General features: G+C 39.1%; 1 protein-coding gene across 1 annotated transcript in view; it reads left to right on the top strand.

The window, feature by feature from the left end:
* LOC124273362 (G-protein coupled receptor dmsr-1-like) overlaps window positions 1–13,161 on the top strand; it is a 39,724-nt gene extending 26,563 nt beyond the window's left edge. Inside the window, exon 2 of the mRNA XM_046708599.1 lies at window positions 10,077–13,161. Coding sequence (XP_046564555.1) covers window positions 10,123–11,202 — 1,080 coding nt within the window. The 5' untranslated portion in view covers window positions 10,077–10,122 and the 3' untranslated portion in view covers window positions 11,203–13,161. The remainder of the gene's footprint in view (window positions 1–10,076) is intronic.
* Window positions 13,162–26,204: the final 13,043 nt, after the last annotated feature.

The following is a 26,204-nucleotide window of genomic DNA, read 5'->3' as shown; positions in this document are numbered from 1 at the left end:
AATACATGACAAACCAATAACTCCATGTCAAATTAACCAGGTAGGGAATGACATTATTATAGTCTCATTATAGTCATATCATGATGGAGTTGAATATTGCAATGTGTTAAAACGTCAAACGCGCATAAATATGTCTGAATACTTTTTGTTTTAAAAAACAAAAATAGTCATGAGCTTATTGGTATGTGTAATATAATTTTGTTGATGTATTACATCTTCCTCGATCGATCATGTAGCACTCGACAAAAGAACTGAACTGAACATTTATGACAATTTGAAGCTTAGCAATAACAAACATGCCTGGTGATGTCTATACAAGTACGTCGTTAATGAAGGTATGACTTTAATAGTGCTTCAAAATGTGGTGTCCAGTAAAAACAGGGAATGGCATTATTTCATGTTTTGATTAGACAGTAATGAATTCAACGCATATACAAGTATATTGTAAATATTACTTACAATTATAACGATTTCAGAAATCAATACAGAATGTTACGATGAGGACTGTCACGCTGTCAGTTCAACTGACAATCATGTTTAACAATAACATATTTGTGTTGCTAGTCCGAATGACTGGTTTCTAATGGAGTTAAACATCTATTCATGACAAAGTTCAGGTTATCCTATCGTTTTCATTTTTACTAAGGTCATCATATTTTGTAAAAATAACAAATCATCTGATACGAACACCAGAGCATGGACGGCGATAAAAACTGTGGAAATTCATTGGCTCAAGTCGTTTTGTATGGTACTGACATCAGATGTCGGGGTTCGTTAAAGACAAGATATAATAGTTCACGCGAATTACGATTTATGGAATACTATATGAGCCCAATAGCGTGTGATTGCTATAATGCCGTGCATGGCAATGAACACGATAGGCCAAAGTCATTAGCCGTCATAATACATTGTTGTATATATCCATGTTGTAATGGATACAGCTAGACAGGCCAAGTGAAGATGGCTTTTACAATGATCCTCACGTCCAAGGTTGTCGACTGTTTCCAGCTCATTAGGAGTGTGGGAAGGGGCTATTAGCGCCTTGTTTGAAGTCATAATTTTCTCGTTAACACGTGTACATGTTTACCTGTACATGCTGTCATAACAAAGGTCGAACAAACAAAGGTTGAAAGGTCGAACATGTCCGTTATATCTACAACACACTGATAGCTATACAGACTTCCCAGGGCCTGGCTGATTATCAGTTACGTAATGGACAACAGATGGTTCTAGAAACTCATTAAATTTGGACCTGTAAGGACTCGTCGTTTGGAGTGTAGGATTGTATTTGTAGATTCCTATTTCTCTTTACTGTTTCGTATAATGTGATATGTGGCACGGGTTTGGGTTGTCTGGAATTTTATCACTTTAATTAACACCTAACACCAGATCATATCTTTGCCAATCCCATCAACATCGCTACATCACCAACTTAAATATCAAACATCCATCAAACTCTCTCAAGTAAATAACTGTTGAAATACATACAGAATTTGATAAATATTAATCTATTGAAATATAAAACAAGTCCAAAATTCCCAAAAGATGAAGAAAAAAGTTGTTTCGTGAAACCGTTTTACTCGTGTTGTGAAACATACCATGTAGCATGTGAGAAAATGAGGAAATTACTATCGAATATAAACCGTCTGAAATGGATACAAACCCAAGCAATAACCAACAGCAAAAGTATCGTTTGTAATTCAGATATCAATTGCAAAAATAGTAAGCAAGTAATATAATCAAGACGCCATCTCAGATAAACAAAGAATGCAAACAATACGAGCCCAATGTCATTACCCCTCATGTATTCTGGACTTTCAGCTAAAACCTCCGACTGACCAGTGATTTACTGCAGCTACTATAGGCCGATAGGCTCGTACGTTTAACTTAATTAGATACTTCCCGCTGACTGGTGGATTGCATGAGAAGTGCCGGGGTATATTTGCTTCATTGTGTGCTTCATTCAGTTCCAGTTGGCAGGTGGTAAGTTGCCTCATGAATGCAGTAAATCTCACAGAGTAGCACATGCCTTTATTTACTTCTCAGTAGTTTGAGCGGCTGAGCCGCTGTGTTAATGTGATTTCGAAGCGTGAGACGTGATTCATAACACTGGTGGGATCTGGAGGAATTGGATTGAATTTCTGAAACAACACCTTTGTTCATGCTTAACTAATTGGCTCACAGAGGCCAGGGAGAATTAATTAAGGTTGTATGGATTCTTTTCCGCCGAATTTAAAAGGTGATGTTGTTGTAGGCATGACTGGTGACCATTTAAATTTGTTTGTTAAATATCCCCTGGAATTGGATCCCATTTGTATCTAGGACTTGTCGAAGGATGATGGTTGGTACCTCCCAAGAGTGGAACAGCTCAGCTGAAACAAGTTGGTGCACTGCATTAAGTGATTTAGAGTCCACACGTTGGTGCGAAAGATTGTTGTACTCATTCTCATGTCAATGTGTCTTCCATAGAATGCTTTTTTTTCAATGTCACCAGTCAATTTGACCTGGTTAGATAACTTACGCCACGAAGGACTTTAATTTAATTTTAGGAGAGTAGAAACTTCCCATTGTGATCTAAATCATTGCAATGAACGTGAATATATCGAATGAACATATTTTAATATTTTAGAGTAACTATTCAATACCCTGTTTTTGTAACTATTGATTTAGAAAAGTACCAGTGACCTTAAACCCGTATAAGACTATTTTTTAGTGTCAGGCTATTGGTGTCTGATCTAATGTACGCATCAAATGCATACCGGTACATTTAATGTACATATTTTAATCCTATACATGTAATTAGGCAGCACGTCTGTCTATTTTAAACTTAGGTCAGTGCCATTAACTCGGCATTACGCAATATTTTAGTGTCAGCTTCTTTTGATAGGAAGGAGCCTCGGGTTGCATACGTTTCCAACGGATATATATATATATATATATATATATATACTAAACCACAGAGTGAATAAGTAGAAAGTATTTCGCATTTCACACCACTATTTCAACATGTAGCAGCGACCAGTCAACCAGATATTGGCGTCATCATTGTTCCTGTGAGGAAAGTAGAATTTGGGGTTTTGAGTGGAATCAGTAGAATATCAACCCGCCCCGTTTCCACGCGGATATTATTACTCGAAGACGGAGTTCGTTTCTACGTATTACATGATAAAAATCTATATATGTTACATTGAAATTCAATGTTTCAAATCAGGAAATGTGTAAATTTCCTGGAATATTCAGAAACTTACAAATTTCTGATTTGAGGGCCTGAGTTTTGACACATTTGTTTATATGAAATTTTTGCTATCTCAAATAATATAGCTTCGATTTAAAGGACAAACAAAATAATCAATTTACACGAACTCATTTATTGTGGCAATTCAAGCTTGAATGACAATGGCTATTACACCTGTCCTGTTTTGTAACATCTACATTTGTTGGTTTTGCACTGCTTAGCATTTTGCGCACAATTGCACTTAGTGTATCCTTGACCACAACAGATTGATTCTTGTTGCACAGCTTGACGCAGTCCAATTTCTTTGTCAGTTTGAACATCAACCATGGACAAAAGTTTCTGAGCGCACAAGTCAAATTGACTTCTGCAGTAGCGTTCTTGCGGTTAGGAAAGGAAGTTTTCTGAAAATTTAAGGAAATGTATACATTTACTGAGTGAATCGGGAAATGTACACATTTCCTAAATATTCCAGAAAATGTACACATTTCCTGATTTGACACATTCACTGTAACATATCCATCCCTATTCTGAATCATACATTCCCTTCGATTGACAGTCAAAACCCTCTACGCTCTTCAACAAATAGTTGCATACAAATTATATTCGGTATAGTCAACGTATAACATAATCAATTTCACAAATTAACTGAAAAAATTGTCTGTGTTCTTTGATATTACAACGAATTCGAACATTTTGATATGATCACAATTTATACGTTGATCGATATTACATTCTGGCAGTAACAAAACATACGATAAGATCCTGAATAAAAAGTCATGTGTCTTCATCAAGAGAGGCTTGCCAAGTTTGTTGGCATCAATCTGATCTTCCCCAGTCCTTCTAAACGTTAAATTTACAAAGTAAAAACTATACCGTAAAGTAAATCTTATCTAATCCCATAATTTATGCAAGTTACTTTGTATCATTACATTTAATGTTTCAGGGAGGTCTGTGAGAAGGACCACAAACAGTACATGCAGAATAATAATGATAATAATAATGACAATACTTATACCGCGCAATACTCCACACCACAAAGGGGCATGATCAAAGCGCGCACAAACAGCACAACATTATTACCCCGGATAACACAAGCTGTCTCTTAGGCGCTACGAGGTTATGGTCACATGACTTATCCCACCGGGTACCCATTTTCTGCTGGGTGAACAAGGGCAATTTTGAACAAACTCACTTGCCTGAGGTGAGACTACATGTCAATGGGGAAATATGCGGCTCGGACATTACCGGTTTTAAGCAATAGTTAAATCCGTCCTCACAACACTGCTGAACTATGCGTTATTCACGGAACAAAAAGTTTGATATTTTTGAGTATATATTTTTGAAGTGAAGAAAAAGCATATTTTCTTTACAAATATCCCCAAATATCCATTATACGTATTTTGTAGTTCCCTATAGACAGAAGTCTGTGTTCTACTGTAATTTAAGATCAAAGTACTTGTTCAATTTAAGCACATGAAAGACCGCATCTGAACGCAAATATACATACAATGTATTCAGGAACCCATCATCGTCCTTTATGGAACGTACAATGCCGGTGCGCGTCTTGTCTCTCCCTGCTTGAAATATATATGATATGAAGCGAACGGTGAAGAATGGCCATTCGTCTTTTCTTGTTACCACTGACGCCATGTGATCAATAGCAGTCTATTTGTAGAAACTGGATCGTTACTGTTAGCACCCTAGGCATTGGTAAACATGGTTTTGTTTCATTCACAGATCAGCATGTCTGCAAGTGGACTTGTTTTTTAAATGAATGTCCCTGAATGAAATCGGAACCCTGTTAGAAAACGTAAATACTTTGCATAGGAACTTCATGGAACTTTACACTCCTTAATAGTTTTATGAAATATGCCAAACATGACGTTGGATCTGCAAATGAAAAGGGACAGTGTATAGTAGGATTTATACAGCCATGTAGAGTGAGTGAGTGATTTGGGTTTAACGTCACTTTGAATGGTAATAGTGTTATATCCCAACGTGCCAGCTCGATGTAAGGCGAAAGGCACAAACTGGTTGGCGTGTAGAATACGTGACTTTGGTAATTGGCGATCATACTTGTAGAGACACGTTTTTTGAATAACCTTGGTATCGATTTTGTCGTGAGTAATCAAGAATGCAAATGAGGTAACGTTTGTCAGCTCGTGTTAGATGTAATGTATGTGATATGCCCGTACATGCTAACACGCTGCTGACTGTGTTGACCTGAGTGTGGACCATCCGATTTTAATGATCATCTTCTGAGGTTCCAGGACGTAGATTATCATTTTTTTGTTTCTCGTGGAAGTATCAACATACCAAATTTCAAAAGAAACCATTTGCAGCCACTGACTTTTACCACGCTTTCGTAGCTCTATGAAAGCAGCTTTCTTTTCGAAATTACTGAAATCTATGTTACAAAAAAACAAAACAATTGGAAATTGTTTCTTCTTTCTATATATATCAAACAGACATCGTGGATGATGTTTTGGCAACATAAGGTCAATCACAGAGTGTATGTACCTAGGTCAGTACCTTGGCCTGAGGTTATGGATCACAGAAGGTGTTTTCATCAGTGAGATTCCTTCTTTGTTACACCCACTGCCAGTAATATTAAAGGTAAAACACGGCGTCAGCACAGTGATAGACAACGAGCTCCACGCCATCGGGTACGCAATCAGTCATGTGAAACAGCCTGACCAGCAGAATCACATACTGAAGGCGCATGTAAGCAGTCTATTGGTGGATATTCGTTGTTACCATTATACTCGATATATAATCCCAAATGCACACATTCATACTGATGAAGAAAACTGATTAGTTACTTATGCTGATATGAATAATCCCCTTCTCATGTTCTGTTCCTTAACACCCGTGAAGGTCCGGGTTAGAATGAACCTTCAGACACCCATGCTTGACGTAAAAGGCGACTAACCGGATCGGGTGGCCAGGCACGCTGACTTGGTTGACACGTGTCATCGGTTCCCAATTGCGCAGATCGATGCTCATGTTGTTGATCACTGGATTGTCTGGTCCAGACTCGATTATTTACAGACCGCCGGCATATAGCTGGATTATTGCTGAGTGCGGCGTAAAACTAAACTCAGGCACTCACTGTACCTTAACTGAAACAAGTTATACCTCATGTACTGATTTGGAATAAGGTTTCTTTTTATCACGATTTCAGAATGCATAAAATGAAACATGTAAACATATGCCTTACATTTGCGATTTCGCTTGTATGAATATGCAGCATTTCACGCAATAACGTTGCAACGTGTCCCGCTATAAACTGATATGATCTGTCAAAGTCATAAACACTACCAGTTCCACCTGCTTCCATCAGTGTATGTTTATATTGGCAAAGCATGCTAAACTGGACGCTGAGAAATTACCAAACAAGAAAGTCTACATGTTTTATCACATTACATTGGGTGTGATACGCTGGTGTCACCTCTTGAATCTTAGCAATCTCCTTCACCAAGAGCAATTTGATTACTGAAATTAGCGCCAGCAACATATTCCATCAGAATGACTATCATTTATCCTTCACCATGTTATGTAAAAAGCATTGGGCTGTGGGCTGATAATAATGTGTTTATTACCTACAGGTGCAAATCAGCTGGTACCACACATTTATGATAAAATATAATGGGTGGAAATACGAACGGAAAATACGTAATCTCTCCCACAAATATCTGTGGTAACTGCAGATACAACCTAACCGTATGTATTTTACTTTTAATTGAACACTTTATAATTTGCAATGCGTGGAATGTGATAATTTAAGAAAACCGAAACTAGAATTCTGACAAGCAAAACATACAGTTCCTTCACGCCACTCATATTTACCCGAATAATACCTTTCTGGATGGAACCTTTACCTGGTACTTGAATGATGAACGAGCAAGATTCGGCTTTTGACAAATAACTTAATATCGTCATAACTAACAATAACAACCAAACTAACACCATTCAACTCAATTCAATCTCCTTATATGTAATACTAGTGAATGAGTTGAATGGTGAGGTGAGGTGAAATTCGGTTTAACGTCGTACTTGAGAATATTTCGCTCATATGACGACGTGCATGCGTTTGTATGTGTAGGTGCGGCTGCTTGTACTAGCCCAGACTGAAGCTGGTTTTATAATTCTAGCCCACTGAGATACCATGCCGCAGTGAAGCATGAATACCCCACTCAGACAAATTATACTGACTGCGAGCCGACCAGTCCTTGTTGTACCCATTAATGCCGAGCGCCAGGGTGGGACCAACAAGTACCATATTTTAACGTCTTTTGGTATGACGCGGTCGGGGATCGAACCCGCGACCTTCCACTCTCCGGGCGGACGCTCTAACCACTACACCACGGAGGCGGTCTGAGTTGAAAGGCCGTTTGACAATGTCCCAGTCGCATCACACAGAAATTATCAATAGGAATAGCAAGTCTTTATGGAGGATCAACTTCTTTATTGTGCAATAGCGACGCTTCGGTATAAATACTTATACCCTTTTCAAATATGAGGTGGTCAATGGATACGGAAGTATATATACAGGGTACATGAGGGCTAACAAAGGCAATGGAAGATGACGTCGCTATTGTACAATGAAGAAGTTCATCATCCGTTAAAGTCTTCTCATTCCTATTGCTTACAACTCATAGAATGCCTCTCAAACAGGACTGACTGACTGAGTCTGGTTACACGCCGCTTTTAGCAATATTCCAGCAACATCACGGCGGGGGACACCAGAAATGGGCTTCACACATTGTACCCATGTGGGGAATCGAACCCGGGTTTTCACTCAAACAGGAATTATCAAAACGTAGTAATGCGACGATTCGAATGTTTGTGTTGGACATCCCCGTCACCTCTTAGCTGGATCAAGATACTTCTTTCCAATTACGTGTCAGCACAGGACAATAAATTGAAACATTTGTTAAATCGCTTGCCAGGTTTCGCGCTCACTTGTATAGTGTATAAAAAGTAAGTCCTTTAGGTATGTGTGTTTTACCCAATCCACCGTTTGTTGCTGAACAAGGAGGCTCCATGCTGAAAAACCCTTGTTTGATTCTCCAGATACTCGAGGTGGGACTGTTAAATATCAGGATTTCTGGATGTGACTGAAAAAATTACCAAAACAACAAAAAAGTGCAAGAAGGAAGGCGACCTGGAACGTCCTCCCTAGAATATATAACTGTCTTCCCGTCAGCTTAAAACTCTACTGATATTCACCAGGCCGATACTATTCAATATCCTTGTGTATGCATTCTCTCAGATGAGTACTAACAAGTCAAAAATTGCTCGATTGAGCGTATGCTTTACAGATTGCGTTGCTGAATGACATGGTCACCACATGTAATAAACTGGGACATGTCTTCAGCAAATTACGTTTACAACTCAACGGTCGCTACGTTTCAGAGATAATTATCACAAGGACCAATGCAAAGTTGACATTTCCCCGTGAACGTATTGCTGGCATTGAACCCGATTAATCTTCCAATCGAAAATCACCTACTATTATATTCGGTTGCTTATCCCGCCATCCTATCCTTCAGGAGAAATATCAGTCTGTGGCTACTCGTAAAATATCGGACTGTATTACGGATAAGGAATTAAAGGCATCTTTGCTTGATGAGTCGTCGAAGACCAGTGACCTACCCTGGCGTATTAAGGACTTCTCGTAAACCACGTGCTAAAAGTCAAGTTAAATACAAGAAAGATAATTCCTGAAGAACCAAAGGTTGTAAACATTCGTATGGCTAGTTTAGTATGGATATTTGTCAAGGAGATCGATCCTGTTTAGGTTGGAATCCCTTTTAATAGTATCTGGCTACGTTTTAGTTGCCTGGAAATATATCGGATCTTGTTTCCTTGTTGGCAACTGTCTATGTTCAACGGGCTTCGACTCAGATCAATAATTATGTTATTGAGTTTGGTTTTTCACCGCTTTCAGCAATATTCCAGCAATATCACCACTGATGGACTTCATACATTGATCCCAAATGGGGAATCGAACCCTGGCTTTCGGCATGACGAGCAAACAATTTCACAGCTTGGCTAACGTTTGATGACCACGTATGTGAGCTAGATACATATGTGAACATGTGTCCAATGTTTTCTGTAATGGCCAAATCAGATTTGAGAGATGACATGAACACTGGAAGTGTCCAGATATACTCCTTGATTTGCCATCGATCCAAATGAAACAATGTTTTGGAAGGTTTTCAAAGTTTTGTATGGTACAGTAATCTAAACTTCAATTCCTGTCTGACTAAAATGAATATGGTACGTATTGTGCACGCGATGGACTGCATCGACATTTCGGTGTTTATCGAGGTAACATTTGTCTACTTTATGTCTCGTTCACTTGATCTAATTAGTTAGACCCCGGAACGCTGGACCTAATGAACACATGATCTTTTTTTCTCGTGTTCACGACTTTATAATTGGCAGGTTAAGTAGCTGTACATCCAGATGAAGTACAATCTCGGTCAACAAACAGACATGTCGCTTCCATCGAAAAGTGCATTTGCCTTTGATGTGTACTTATAACTTTGTTGTCCCTAGTATGGTGATCTACCTTCAGTTGTTGGCGATCTCTAGCCATTTTTAATATTGTATTGTCCAAATAGTGCTATTAGTTTTAACTTTCTAAGCTAGTTTTAATTCCAATTGTGATATTCTAGTTGTTTTACTGTCCTTCGTCGGCAGGTTTCTTATAATATCTATATATATTCTATTTCAATGTCAAATGTTCTCGTCACGATATGGCTGAAATATTGCCGATGTGACGTTAAATAATAACTCACTCACTCACTATAACTTTGTTGTTGTGTTCCAGGTACCTTGAGAACAACATAAGATGCCAAGACAGCGACAGGGTCAAGATGGCGGGACAACCTGACATCAACGAAGATCTAGAGAGACTCTCTACAGCTTATGGCCGTTACCATGGATACGCCAGCCTATGTGTCTGTTTTTCTGGCATCATTACGAACATCTTCAACATCACCGTACTTACACGTAAGCACATGCGAACACCGGTCAACACCATCCTGACCGGTCTGGCAATAGCCGACATCATCACAATGTCCTCTTACGTGCCTTTTGCTATACACTTCTACTGTATATACCCAACAAGTTCCAGCACACCGGAGAAAAACAGCATTCATTGGATGACTTTTCTGTTGTTTCATATCAACCTGACCAATGTGACGCATACCATTTCAATATGGTTGTGTGTTAGTCTCTCTATCGTCAGATATATACATATCCGATCACCTAGTGGAGCAAGCGCCGCTCGGGTGCGGAGAATCAACCAATCCAAATATTTAGTACTTGCAGTCTACATGACGTCTACAATCGTCATGATTCCAAACTACCTGACTAATGAGATGAAGGAAAGTATAATCTCACACAACGAAACCAATAGTACGATCTTTGTTCTGAAAAGCCTACGACTTGGCAGCAACGATACGGAGCCGCTTGTGTTGGTCAACGTTTGGATGTACGCTGTGTTAGCTAAGCTTGTGCCATGTCTACTAATGTCCATATTTGGAGGCCTTCTTTTATACCAAATGCATTCAAAAATAAGATTACGGAAAAGCTTCCTGAAGTTCTCGGGTTCAAGCCATATCAAACTTCAAGAACATTCCCGAACCACGAAAATGTTGATATCGGTCATAGTACTGTTCCTCGTTACAGAGTTGCCCCAAGGGGTCCTCATCATCCTCAGTGCTACAAAGATGTCTTTTTTCGAGACTGTGTACCTGCCCCTTGGGGATGTTATGGACATTGTAGCCCTTATAAATAACTCCATTAATTTTGTGCTGTATTGTTCTATGAGTACCAAATTTCGTGAAACATTCCTGCGGTTATACTGCGGTTGTACAGTACAGAAGCAAGCCAGAAATGGACATGCCTTGCGGGAAAAAGCAGACACATATACTAACAATAATCAGTTATGACGTAGCCATTTCATGCTACTGTGCAATATGTGTGTGTGCCTTTGTGGAATGTCTTGTAATATAACTTAAATCATGGACATATGTGTTATAATGTAAGCGATGTGACATGATGTGGTTGTAATTAGCAACTGTCAGTGGATTTCGCACCCAGTACATTGTCCAAAGAAACGAAGAGGAATATAATTACTGCATGCTGCCTTTGGACAATACCTAATAAGACCACAGGGAACTGACTGACATGTACTTCCTGGAATTATGTCTAATGGTGTTTTGAACATTTTATCCAGGATTCAGCGATTACAGTTTAGAATAACGTTCAAGAAATTGTATCTGCTGAGGAAAACATAGATTACTCAACTAGCTGTTGGCCAAAGCAGTCATTTCCGAGACATGTTTTTCAAACTTTTGACCGTAAGCCCACAGTGGACTGATAGTTCAAATTTTCAATATATATGTTATTTCGTTCCTATAATTGTATAATGAAGAAATTGTTATATTTATTTATGTGGCCTGCAAAGCGTTTACATAATCAGCAGTTCATACTCCAGTGCCTCGCAAGAGTACATATAATAACTGATCATTGTTTGAGAAGAACTCGTACAGGTCACTTTAGGAGGGGATTTTGTTATCAAACTAGTTAACAGCTGCAGTATGTAGATGCATTTGACTGTATTTTCATGACTGGCAAACTAGTTTTGTCACGTCTGTCGATATTCCGCAACGGGTACGGGATTCATTTTCGTAATTGACTGAAATTAAAAGCTGTAATTTTCTTAAAAGCTAATGTGAAATATTTTTGTTGTAAATGAAGTAGTTATGTTGTTTCATGTTATGCCTTCAGTCATGACCTGCTCATTTCATTATGTTTGTAACCAATTCCACTTCTACAGGAAATAATACTGACACTGGTTGTGGCGGTAGAAACAAAGCGCTACAGTTAGCCTCTTGGTACGTCCTTGATACTTTGTAATTAGCTGGTGTTACTCTTTCGACCAGTGTGGATATATTTTGTACCAGTTTTCCAAACATAGGTTGGTCATATTTTTTTATTAATGAAAAAAGCATCTCCCCACATAATGAACGATGAGGTTTTTGAGATAACGTCGCAGATTGACATCGACCACGTCTTCCTGTATCCTGTTCAACCTATTGACGTTGCTCAATCCATCAATCACTATTTTCTTTGGTTTCTTAGTATCTACAGACCGAAGGGCATGATGCAGGGAGACCAAGATTCATCCATTGTCAGTGTTAGTGTGAAATGGTCGTGGGATCAAGGTCTTCCCGACTGGTAAACGTCAGAGACTGATGTTACGTTGACTGAACGATTGAACTTACAGCAACGTGATGCTCGCTAATGTTCACTTTAGTCATATTATCACTTAATAAGTCATATTATCACTTAATAAGTCATATTATCACTTAAGAAGTCATATTATCACATAGAAGTTACATAACCTCTTTAGAAGCCATATTATCAACCGGGGTTAACTCAGGGTTTATTCAGGCATTGTTAGCTATGCTGCAAATATATTTCTTATCCTTAACGCTCATGCCGAGGATCAACTGCCGAAGTAAGACAGATCCACCCAAACCGACAGCATCTAAGATCCTTCTGAAAAAAAACATTTATTGTGCTAATGTGTCGGTGAAGGTCATATATTATACATTGAGAACTGGTGAAACAGAGGTTCAACCGCTTTGTACAGTGGGTGCTATACGTCCAACATTCAACATTCAAAGCGTATTGACTTGTCAGTGCATTTGAGTGAATGACGAAATGAGCGATTAATACTATCACTTTGTATATTATACTTTACTGTCGTCACTTCCGCATCATTGTTGAGTTGCTATCACAAGTGTGTCTTGCTTAAATGCTTGAATATGAACAATTTTTTCACACGTTCTCTACCACCACCAGATTATGTTGTACAATGTATTAAACAATCTGCAATCATTGTCGGAGCTTAGTTTGTTTTATATGCATCCCGTTTGCCTTTTTGATGATTGGTTGTGCTCAGCACGGACCAACCGAAGGGTGGGATTGGTGATCGTAAAAAGACAAAGATGCAAGTATGTGTATCTGTTACATAACGTTAGCAAGCACATACTATGTGGTTCCGCAGCACAGGGTAGCTGGATGAATCAATATTCGACTATTGGGAAGCGTTATTGCACTGTATAGTAACTGATTTTATGTAAAAAATTTAGAAAGCTGTATTCGGACCAGGCAATTATTTAAAACTTTCGCAAGTGGAAAGTTAGGTCCCAAACGTAACTCATGGTGTATCTCAAGAAGATCTTCAAAGGAAACTACAACGCGAGAATCAGGAACAACGTCTTGATACTTTGATGTCTGCGACTGAACGTGAAAATACTGCGTACGTTTCCTCTAAAGTCAGAATTATTTCTAGGTTCAGCGAATCAATTTCCCGAGAGGCATAACCTGTAGGGCAACAAATATTTAATGGCAATGCAATGGTCATAAATGACCAAATATGTCACTGTGTTTCCAATTTCCCCTTCCTGAAGAATCCGCAGCGACACCTAATAATTGCCTCTGGTAACCGAAATATTTTCTTTGAAGACAGGTTACGATTTCCCTGCATGAGATAGCCAGGGCTTCTTCATAACGTGAGCACATTTCCTGCAAGATAGGCTTAAAAGCATGTCAAACATCCACAGGGAAGGTAAACAAATGTGTAAGTGCAGTTCTTTACGAATGTCCTTCAACATAACAAAAGGGTCGTCTTTCTACGTTTTGCAAGGTATGGAATCCACTCTTTCGTAAGACAAAACATTAAAATGTCAAACACAACGGACGTCATGCTTTAGCTCTTAAAGGTGGAATGGCCAAGTTAACGACTTTTTTTCACAAAAGAAGAATGCGAGGGCTTTCACACTAAAACGAGCCATCCTTTTGTTTGTTTGGATCACAGTAGTTTTAACAAAACGTCTTGTCAAGTCAATAGGAAAACGATAAGCACACATGAAAGCGAGAGCTTGAGAATGAGAATGTTAATGCTCAATACTTATAGAATGTTTAGTCTTCATCGGTATCACGTTTGGATTTAAAGTTACTAAAACGTCAACGAGTGAACGTTTTGTTACATTTGTGCAGTTTACACAAACTTAGATGTGCATCACTACCTTTCGGAAAGACTGTGAAGAACTCTCGGGTAGCTGGTCACTACGTTGGAACATTTACAACTGCCCTGATGAGTTTTCTCTGGAATCTAGAGGCAGAAATATCCAGCAAATGTAAACGTTTGCTTGATCTTTTTTCAGCAATACTGTTTATCAGTTTTATCTCCTTTTAAATCCCATTACGTGTCAAGATGATTATGTGACAAGTACGGCATGTGGAGACTGATGTGTGCTTAAGTGCTTCATGACATTTCCATAATGTTGGTCAAAGATGTAGAGGGTGATTTTAAGCCACAAGTCATTGTTCATCATTTTCACAACACCACTCAACTGATGAATCTGAACATTTCCTGTATTGCTGATGACACAGACCGAATGGCGGCGTGGAGGCCAAAATATTAAAATCCTTAACACTGGAACGAGGCGCTTTATCTTTTTAAAAAAACATATGTTGTCGGAGACTTCATTTCGATTTTGGGGTGAATTTATGAGACACAAATGTGATTATCTAGTTTTAAAATTACTTATGATAATGGATGTTTCATTCCACCACTGGTCGTAGAATAGATATAACACTTTAAGGTATAAACCCTGGCAAGACAATCATAACACAGTATGATTGTTTTCTCTTTGTTGAAACAGTATTACACCAAGTCCGTGACTGATGTGTCGTCGACAATTCAGTGCCAAGTCCCATCTGGCCAATGAGACGCGATTATCAACCATTGTTATGGGTTACGATGTTCTCGAAGAACGTGTTTGATTGACTTGTGCATTCTTCTCACAATTTCTCAATCAACTTGGATTCTGACTGGCACGTAACAGTATCACTGCGAGATTTACGGAAATAACGCAACCAAAATATGACAAATATGTCTCACATTCTTAAGCTTTCAAGTGTGAACTTTGCACGCTCAAAATAATTTACAAGAATTCTCCATGCTATGTAAATAAACACTGGAATGTAAACAGTGTAAATTCGTCCAAAATAGATATAGTTAACAATGACATAAATGTCAATCCAAGAGCCATATCTGTATGCTACAAGTGAGTGAGTGAGTAAATATTTTTAGACATATAAACGTTCATTACATAAACGCAGGATATAAAAATTACGGACAGTAAGACCTGGAATATTACGAATATAGATTTGTACAAGCATGTAAATATAAAACTATTGACAATACAATATATAACACGCTATAGATCGCCAACAACTGACGATAAATCACCATACCAATGACCATCGGGAAAACAAGAACATTTTACTAATTTCTGATCAAATAATAAATCAGGTTCCACTTCAGTATCGTAAAGCATTGCGCTATGCCTGAGAATTTAAATTTTCAATGGTGATGGCTTTCAAACCCTATTAATTTTCCTGGAACATTAATTTTCCGCTTCGTAAAAACAACATCAAACGGGTTTAGTGTTAGCAAGAGTTTCACTCAGATGCTTTTAAACATTTCCGTTTGGTGTGTATGTGATGGCGACGTGGAGGCTGAATTAACAGCTTCTCGGAGTAATACAGGTTATTGTGTGTAGGTGTATGCATCATACATAATGCATCAATATTAGACGTGTGGTTGCTTCAGACTTCTATCAGTCATTCCTGACAAAAAGGAAATAGGTTTCCTCTCAATAGTGCCCTGTGCGTTGTACATGCACACGGGAACACGAGACATTGGTTCTGCCGGACTTCGAGTAATCTCCCTACATGGCATTGGTAATGCACGCCTGTTTCATTGACGATTATATATTCAATCCAGTGATCAGCATCATAGTCACATACTAGAGTAAACACAAAACCACATTCAAAAGTTAATATAATTTATTAACTAAATCTACCTTACTTACAATAGTTCAAAGAGACTTGCATTCCCAACTTCATTCTCACATCACCTAACACACCCCCACTCTTTCCCCTACACACACAAGTACGCACATCATACCTCACCATTCACATATACTCACATACATTCACATCACAACTCACATCAACCCTCAAAATATCACAACACTACACATGTCGTTTTAAAGAAGCAAACCATTCATATCATTCCATTATATACATGGACGATGGAAGAATTAAACAACTTCATTGAAAGCATAAATCAATAATTATTGTATACTGTACAAATCACTGTCGATGTTGTTATCACCACATGTGGGATTTTCAGACAGTTCAGTTCTGTAGTGGTAGGTTAGGGGTCCTTCCCCTGCATGTAAATCTTTACACACTTCGGTGGCATGTCACTCTGATCCCTGCTGATCAGTCGGTACAGCCTTACTGGCGGGCCACGTCACTCTCCCCAGACACACAGATGTCAGTTCACATCACAGGCGGCATGTCAGGATCGATCCCTCACGATCGGCGGGACAGCCTTACGGGGTGTAACACCTACCCCGGACACTGGATACAAAAGGTACACCATGTTCTTGGTGACTTTACACATACACGATAACCTGTCACACCGGTACTCAAATATAAGATAAAACAGACATTGCACTACTTGTGATCTTGACAATACCTCCCCCCTTAGATAACTGTTTCGTACACGATCACATGAACTATGTACAACTGCCTGACTCTAAATCTAAGAGTATACATTTGTGAATACAATTCACAAGACATAAACCACTTATGATGGACATCGGCTCAGCAAATCAGCACCAACATTCTCAGAAACTTTCACCGCACGTATCAGGAATCGGTAAGGCTGCAATGCTAAGGTCCATCTCATGACTCGCCCATTTGTCAACTTAGCGTTACTCATTCATACAAGAGGCTGGTAATCAGTTTCTAACACAAACTCTCTCCCGTATAGATATCTCGTCAACTTTTGTACTGCCCACACTTTTGCCAAACTCGCTTTCTCAATAATGGAGTATGCTTTCTCTCTTTTCAGTAGCTTTCTACTCACAAACATTATGGGAATTTTTTCATTTTCATGCTCCTGCAATAATATTCCACCTATCCCTACATCAGAACATCTGTGCGAACTAAGAATGGTTTGTGTAAATCTGGAAGAAGTAAAATCGGAAAAGATGACAAATACTTCTTCAGAGCTTGGAAGGCAAGCTTGACATTCTGTCCATTCCACCTTTTTCGACTTACTTTTTTTGACACATCAGTGAGTGGTGCCGCAATTGCCTCGAAGTTAGGAATGAACTTCCGGTAATAACCAGTAAGTCCTATCAGAGCTCTTACCTGTTTCTTCGTCCCTGGTCTGGCCAGATTCAGATCTTGTCTAAATTGTGTGAATTTGGAGCTAACTGACCTTCCCAAACTGTGTGACCTTGGAATTCCAAATGTGTACATCCTATCTTTACCTTGGAAGGGCGTGCTGTCAAATGATGCTGCCTGAGATGATCAAACACCATTCTGAGACTTCTTTTGTGGTTCTCCCAGTCCTCTGTACCCTCAAAAATGTCATCAATATAATTATCAACATTCGGAATATCTTTTAGGACTTTCCTCATCAACCGGGAAAACACTGCCGGAGTATTCACAACCCCAAAAGGCATAACCTTCCATTGATACAACTCATCAGGGGTAATAAAGGCAGTGTATTCTTTGCTCCTTTCCTCCATGGGAATTTGCCAGTAAGCTTTGCTAATGTGATCAGGTATTTTGATCAGTTAATTTGTTAATGTTATCAGGAATTTTGATCAGGTATTTGCACTTACTCAACTTGCTGAATACAGCTTCAGTCATTGGAATAGGCTCCGGATCAAATACTGATATATGATTTAATTTCCTGAAATCTGTACAAAAACGGTAAGTCTCATCAGGTTTCTTCATCAGCACTACTGGAGCAGCATAAGGTGACTCTGATGGTTTTATCACATCCATCCTTAACATGGACTCCCGCATGTGATGTGGCAAAGGATAGGGCTTGGATCTTATTGGTTCAGTAGAGGTTAACTTGATCTTGTACTCTATAGAGTCTGTGAGCACATCTTGATATTCAGAGACTAACTCACTCACTTCCTGTTTCTGCTCTGGTGTCAAGTCTGGGGAAATGTCCACGTCCAAGTAAGTTTCCTTTGCAGTAAGAGGGATCGTCATGACATCCAAATGGTCTGAACCTGGGCTAACCCCATCCACTGCTTCTTGAACATCAATTAACCCTGCTCCTGCATACTGTAAGCTAGTGATACTTACATCACACAACATTGCGTTCACAGCTATTTCCCTGTCAACATACTTCTTCAATAAGTTTGCATGACCAGTTTTCAACTTATTCCTGACTCTCACTCGATAATTGCCAATACCAAACCGTTCCTCAATGGTGTAAGGACCTTTCCACTGTAGTAATAACTTGTTCTGATTGGTTGGCAACAATACCAATACCTTGTCTCCTGGGACCATCTTTCTATCTTTCGACTTGGCATTGTAATAGTTCTGATACCTTCCAGAAGCTTTCTTAAGTTCCTGGTGTGCTAAACGCATTGTATCTTCAATCCTGTTTTGAAGATATACTACATATTCATAAGTAGTCCTGACCTCATCATTTTTAATGTCCTTAGTCCACAGTTCACGTAAAATTTGTACTGGACCTCTAATCTTCCTGCCATACAATAAGTCAAAAGGTGCCAAACCGAGACTTTCTTGTGGTACCTCCCTATCAGCAAATAAAAGTGCAGGTATATATCTATCCCAATCTTGAGGCCGTTCAGCACTTAACCTTTTCAACATGGTTTTCAAAGTACCGTTGAATCGCTCAACTAAGCCATTACACATGGGGTGATATGGTGTAGTGGTCCACTGTTTCAATGAAAACAACCTGCTAACTTCCTACATTACTGCAGAGGTAAATTGGGAACCCATGTCTGTCAATATTTCCTGTGAGCCTAACGGATTTTACTGACCTTCCCCTTGAGAAGTAGTACGCTGACAAATATCACAGGATATGCAATACCGTCTCACATCTCCCTGTACACCAGGGCCCGGTTATCTTAACCGCCGGTTAACTCCTAACGGCCGGTTAAATCCTTAACCGGCCGTTAAGTAACCGAACGTTAAATATGCGTTGTTCAAAACATGGTTAGTCATGCCGTTAGCTAACGTCGCCGTCAAAGTTTAATAGTGTGGTTAACGTCACTGGTTAGCTTCCCACATATATCCCACAATTCCGTTTTCTGTTTACTTCCGGATTACCAAAAATGGAATGGCGAAATGTCGCCTGCACCCCAAGGAAAAAGAGAAGTCGAAATTTCTCTGCTGACGATGAGAATGTAATCCAGTCAATGGTTGAGACCAACTCTATAGTTTATCATAGGCATGCGAATGTCGTAGCGCTACGAACGCTTGTATTGGAACATAAGGTTCCAGACGTTTGCATATATATTTCATAAGACATATGATCCCAGCTCTGTGTGGGACTTACTTCAATTCCGACAACAGAAAAGACATTTTAATGAGAAACTATAGCACAGCTATAGATAAAATATGATGAATCCATGAAAATACATGTAATATTAATAGTAGAAGCATGTTTTCAGTGGATAGAATATTTACAAATATTACACACAGGAGTTACGCTTAGACGGCTACAGTCTTAATGAATCTTTGAATTCCCACAAGACCTATCGCTCACTTTTCACTCCTTAAAATGTGATGACTGTATGGCCAAGTCATTAAGATGCTATCAATATCATTTATTAATTATTTGCCAAGTCTGTCAAAAATTGTAATGTATGAACACACATTGCCAAATCTTTTAACATCAAACAATATAGATGTTGTGACAGTAATACCATTAGCTTTTATCTGAAATATGCATTCATTTAGTTCACTTCACAAGTGACTGCAGAAAATGCATAATTCTTTCTAATGACTTCAAGGTCGGAAAACATGTATCATATTTCATAAGTGTATTATAGAACGCTGTAGTAGATGAACATAATTTCCTCGATACTCATTGATCAGATGAACCTCCATTTAGTTCAATTCACAAGTGACTATAGAAAATGCATAGATAGTTTTTTTTCAATTTCTTCAAGGACGGAAAACATGTATTATATTTCATAAGTGTATTATAGAACGCTGCAACGATTCGGCAGAGAAATACTATTGTGCCATTGTATTCCTTACATAAAATACATCAGTGTATAACATCAGCATTCAGATATTGTTATAAAATAAGTTTAAAATTCAAAACATTATCGTGTAAAATGAGAAGAGATAGTGTTGTGTTCGCTGTGACAAAAAGGGTTTCGATATTCACATATAAAATTCAATCAAAGTGACTACGAAGTAGGCCTGCATATCACTCACAACTCACAACGTTTCGCGAAGGCCGGTATTGAGACGCCAATTACATCACATATATTTCATATTCAGCGGCGACAAATGCATCGCTGAATTCTAAGGCTGGGACGGGTACTGTTACGGTACTCGAATCCGGGTCGGGTACAGCTGGAATCAAGTCCTATTTCTAAGAATCGGGTATCCGGAAAGGGAGAGAGCTCTGTAATGACAAGGGCCGACAATAGCTTGTCTTTTTCGTTTTTGACGTAACACATTTACATCATTGAGTGAGTGAGTGAGTTTAGTTTTACGCCACACTCAGCAATTTTCCATCTATATGGCGGCGGTCTGTAAATAATCGAGTCTGGACGAGACAATCCAGTGATCAACAACATGAGCATCGATGTGTGCAATTGGGATACGATGGCATGTGTCAACCAAGTCAACGAGCCTGACCACCCGATCCGTTAGTCGCCTCTTACGACAAGCCTGGGTTACTTAAGATCAATATTCTAACCGGGAATTTCACGGGTTTTTACATCATTGGTATAGTCCGATTAATGGAGCATAGTCTTAATGACTGTAATTTATCTGTGCATGAGCAGTGAGTAGTTAAATTACAGTAGCAGCAGGAACGAAACGTTCGTTGTTATAACGAGGAGTGTAAGTAATGGTGTTACTCTCTATATTGGTTAAACAGAAGTAAATTAAATAGCTTGAGGTCAGTTTTAATGTCTTATTACCACTTTTTCAAGTTTTCTATAATAGTCTCTGTCAAATCGTGATTGAATTTTCAGAGGTTGACCCGAATGTATTTCTTACATTTCCGGGTACTCGATTCCGATTCGGGTAAGTACATGTGGGTGCTCGATTCCCTTTTTGCCTACTCGTCCCAGCCCTACTGACTTCCTCATACATTTTAGAATCTAATTACAACTGGTCTTTGTCACCAATACCAAGTGTCTAGACAAACTGAAACGAAAGATATTGGAGATTGAAACAAATGCTGTGCTCGAAAGACAACACCTGTTTGAAATGTAAACAAAGACAATTTCAGACTTTATACTGTGTAGCATTTTCTCAAATTTTCAGACACCCATTTGCATGGAAAGAGCATAGTAGCAAGAAATAGGAAATTAAAAATAGATGCGATACAGGAATGCGATGTGTTTATACGAAGCTGTCAAGTTTCTGTGCAGCGTTACGCCATGACTGACGCACAATCACGCAGAACGACAACGGTAATAATCGGCATTTCTGGCCGCTTCAACTCTTTCTTAAAATGAAAACGATAGAAACATGTAGCAATACACAGATAGTCAGATGCATTCTGATTCCTTACATCTCATATTTATGTACAAACGATCCCTGAATCAAGAGAAGGGTCCTCGCAAAACCCATGTCTGCCGCCATTTTTTTAAGAAATCTCAACGGTAGTGATGTCATACGTCAACATTGTTGTACATATTTGACAATTTCTCTGAGGTGAAGGTCGGTAGAATAAGAGTATACACAATCACCATATCCCGCCGTTTACACTTTCAGTATCATAATGTTGTCATTCGGATTTTGTTCATGAAACTAATTTAATTATCTACAGTTAGTCTTGTTCAATATCATATACGTGGGTATAGGGTGTACGTGTTTGATTCTTTGAAAGTGTTTTTTTGAATAATATTTACAGAAGAAATTCACACATTTAGTGTAAACATATATAAACCTTTACACAAGTGTTAAAAGATGAAACGTAGGCATCATGTTCTTGTACAACATGCATTTTAGTTCCTATGAAGTGCATAGTTACAGTTACGTATGTAACTCTTCGTCAGAATAATTTCCAGTATCGAAGTCCAGTCCACGATACACCCTATCCTTTCTTTGCTGAACTGGCCTCATGAAAGCAGTGTTAGCCATGAAAGTCATTTGCGATGTTAACCACACTGTTAAAAAGTTAGCGGCGGTCCTTAGGTGTGTTGCACTTTACGTCACGTTAACAACCTGTTTAAAGTTAACAGAGTTTTGAACGACAAGATAACCCTCTGTTATTAGTTAACGGTCGGCTAAATGTACTTAACGGCTGGTTAAAAGAAAACCGAGTTTTGAACAACCGGGCTCAGGCCAATAAAACTGTGAGGTCACTCTATCCAATGTCTTCTTGCTACCCATATGACCACCCATCAATGTCTCATGAAGCACTCTCAAAACATCCTTTCTCAAACTTATGGGTACAACTGCTTGTACAACTGGTTTACTGTTATAGACTTTAGCAGAAACATGCCTCCTGTACAACAAGCCATGATCAATGAAGTAACCAGACGTACCATGAGTCGTGTTTCTGACCTTGTTCTCTTCCGCCAATTTCTCACTTTATTCAAACTCTCATCCTGCCTCTACATTTCCACAAACTCATTTCTACTCAAAGAAACACCAACTGACTCCATAGTTTTCATGGGGATTTTACCTTCCTCTCTCACTCTTTTCTGACCTCTAGTTTCTATTGCTAGCACTGGTTCTATGGTTTCTGGAAAGGGATTATCAGGGGCTCTAACTCCAGGAATATTACCCAAAATCAAATCCCACAAAGCAGTCTCGAAACAAGCTACTTTAACAGTACCTCTGTAGAAGGGAGTATCAATAGTAATCCAGGCTACCGGAATTACAACTGCTCTACTATCTGCCATTACACATGTCTGGGTATCTGAAGTAAAATACTGTTCATCAACTAAAGCTTTCCTCACAATAACTCCACTACAACCAGTATCTCGTAATACCTGCACGGCATGATCAAACACTTTACCTTGACACATAGGCATTGTTCCACACATCCCACACATTGTCCCTGAAGTTACCTTCCCCTCATTATCACCTGAGATGATTTTATCCTTCTCTACATGTGCGTCTACCTGAGCTTCATTTATCAGACCATCCTGTACCATATCAACAGACTCCTCTTGGTAAATACTAGCAACCTTCATACCTTTTGTATGAGGTTTAGAACATCGAGAGGCTATGTGACCCATCTCCACACAAGCTTAACATTTCCTCTGATTTATAGGAACAAACCTAGTAGGTTCTCTTTTGTCATCTGTGGTCTTGACTTTTCTTCTGTCCTCATAACCTTTCTCTTTAATTCTGTCTTGGTGAACATATTTGTTACAAATGATTCTGGAACTTACTAAATCCTGTGCCTCGCGCTTCAACAAACTGTTCAGCAAGTTGAGCCATTTCCATAGCTGTCTTAGGCTTCCTCTCCCTCAGAAATATGCTCAATCTCTCCCTGTACTATTGAGAATCTGTTCCCTAAGTAGGAGATCTCTCACTCCGTCATAGGTTTTCTCAAGGCCACTTAACTCTATCCACTTGGTGAAATAATTCTCGATTCACACTACAAACTGAGAAAACGTCTCACCTGTTTCAATCTTAGCTGTCCTGAAACGTTGATGGAATCCATCCTCAGTCATGTCATACCTCTTCAAAAGAGCAGTCTTCAACTCCTCATATTTCTCCGCATCATTTTGATCTAACCGAGAATAGACTTCACTTCATAGACCTTACCTTTCAATAGTGTACTCAGATAAGTTGCCCACTGTGACTCTGGCCATGCTTGTGTCTTAGCTATTCGCTCGAACCTTTGCAAATAGGCATCAATGTTATCTTTCTGATCTCCAAAAGAAGGCATTTTAGGCATTATGGGCTTACATGGGAGAGAAGGGATACTGTTCTCTGGAGCCTCACTCATACTATTTTCTTTCTGTAGTTTCTCCAATTCTACTCTTTCAGTCATTTCTAACTGGGCTTTTTCTTTCTCCAACTCCACCTGTAGCCTCACCTTCTCTTTCTCTGCTTCTATCCTAGCCTTCTCTACCTCCATTCTCTCCTTTTCTTTCTCTCTCTCCAGCTTAGCCTTTTCCAACTCTTGCTCAAACTTTTTAGCTTCCCTTACATTCGCTCTCTCCTCTCTTTCTCGTTCCGCCTGCTCTTTAGCTAGCTGTATGTCAATCTGTTCTTTCACAGACAGCTGTAAATCCTTTCCCGTATAACCCAAACTTTCACCAAAATCTGCAATTTTATGTAAATCCATGGTGACAAACCAGCCGGCAATCACAAGTAAAAACAAAACTCCCTCTAAAATTTGATTTCCCATGTACCAATCCTTTACACTTCCTTAAAAAGGATACACTACTGCACACTTCCTTGCTGAGTTAACACAGGGGCTCGTAAACCTTAAAGCATACCGACGGCCAAAACATGGTTAAAGGCTGAGAAAGGCTGAATAGGTCTCAAGTCCACCATACTATCACCTACGTCAAAACAATTTTTACTCCAGATGTGACGGAAACGTTTACATCCCACCGCTGCCACCAAAATGTCACATACTAGAGTAAACACAAAACCAGATACAAAAGTTAATATAATTTATTAACTAAATCTACCTTACTTACAATAGTTCAAAGAGACTTGCATTCCCAACTTCATTCTCACATCACCAAACACACCCACACTCTTTCCCCTACACACGCAAGTACGCACATCATACCTCACCATTCACATATACTCACATACATTCACATCACAAGTCACATCAACCCTCAAAATATCACAACACTACAAATGTCTTTTTAAAGAAACAAACCATTCATATCATTCCATTATATGCATGGACGATGGAAGAATTAAACAACTTCATTGAAAGCACAAATCAATAATTATTGTATACTGTACAAATCACTGTCGATGTTGTTATCACCACATGTGGGATTTTCAGACAGTTCAGTTCTGTAGTGGTAGGTTAGGGGTCCTTCCCCTGCATGTAAATCTTTACACACTTCGGTTGCATGTCACTCTGATCCCTGCTGATCAGTCGGTACAGCCTTACATGCGGGGCACGTCACTCTCCCCAGACACACAGATGTCAGGTCACATCACAGGCGGCATGTCAGGATCGATCCCTCACGATCGGCGGGACAGCCTTACGGGGTGTAACACCTACCCCGGACACTGGATACAAAAGGTACACCATGTACTTGGTGACTTTACACATACACGATATCCGCCGTGATGTTGCTGGAATATTGCTAAAAGCGGCGTAAAACCAAACTCAGTCAGTCATACACGATATATATATTTCACACACATGATGTGTTTACAGGGCTGTTTTACAGTCACTTGATACACAATACTACCACTATACATTACACATGAATGCTGACTGAATATTATTACGCCAGTATACTAGCTTAGGGACATTCCCAAATGCTTTCATATAAATCACAATTCCATCATATTACTAACCTCAACAATACTATTACATATATTTCACCTAAGTTAAGGTTACATATTTTAAGGTGAAATGCCATCAAATCTCAATACATATACAAACAATTCATTGACCTATTCTCACTAAGACATAACATAAAATTATAACACTCACACCAGTTGAATATACAGGAAAAACAGCCAACCTGACACACACATACACTGTCCAACTGGTTGCCAACTCACAACTTTCAAATCAGTCTTTATATACACCCCAAGATGCTTGGTTGACCCCCAAGCTTACTACCCAGATACATACAATGGTCTCTCATACTGCACACCT

The sequence above is a fragment of the Haliotis rubra genome, unplaced genomic scaffold (assembly GCF_003918875.1).
Source record: "Haliotis rubra isolate DU_JTF1 unplaced genomic scaffold, ASM391887v1 Scf18, whole genome shotgun sequence".
In the NCBI taxonomy this organism is placed as follows: Eukaryota; Metazoa; Mollusca; class Gastropoda; order Lepetellida; family Haliotidae; genus Haliotis; species Haliotis rubra.
Note: the sequence above shows the minus strand (reverse complement) of the source record. Positions and strands in the feature narration are given on the sequence as shown.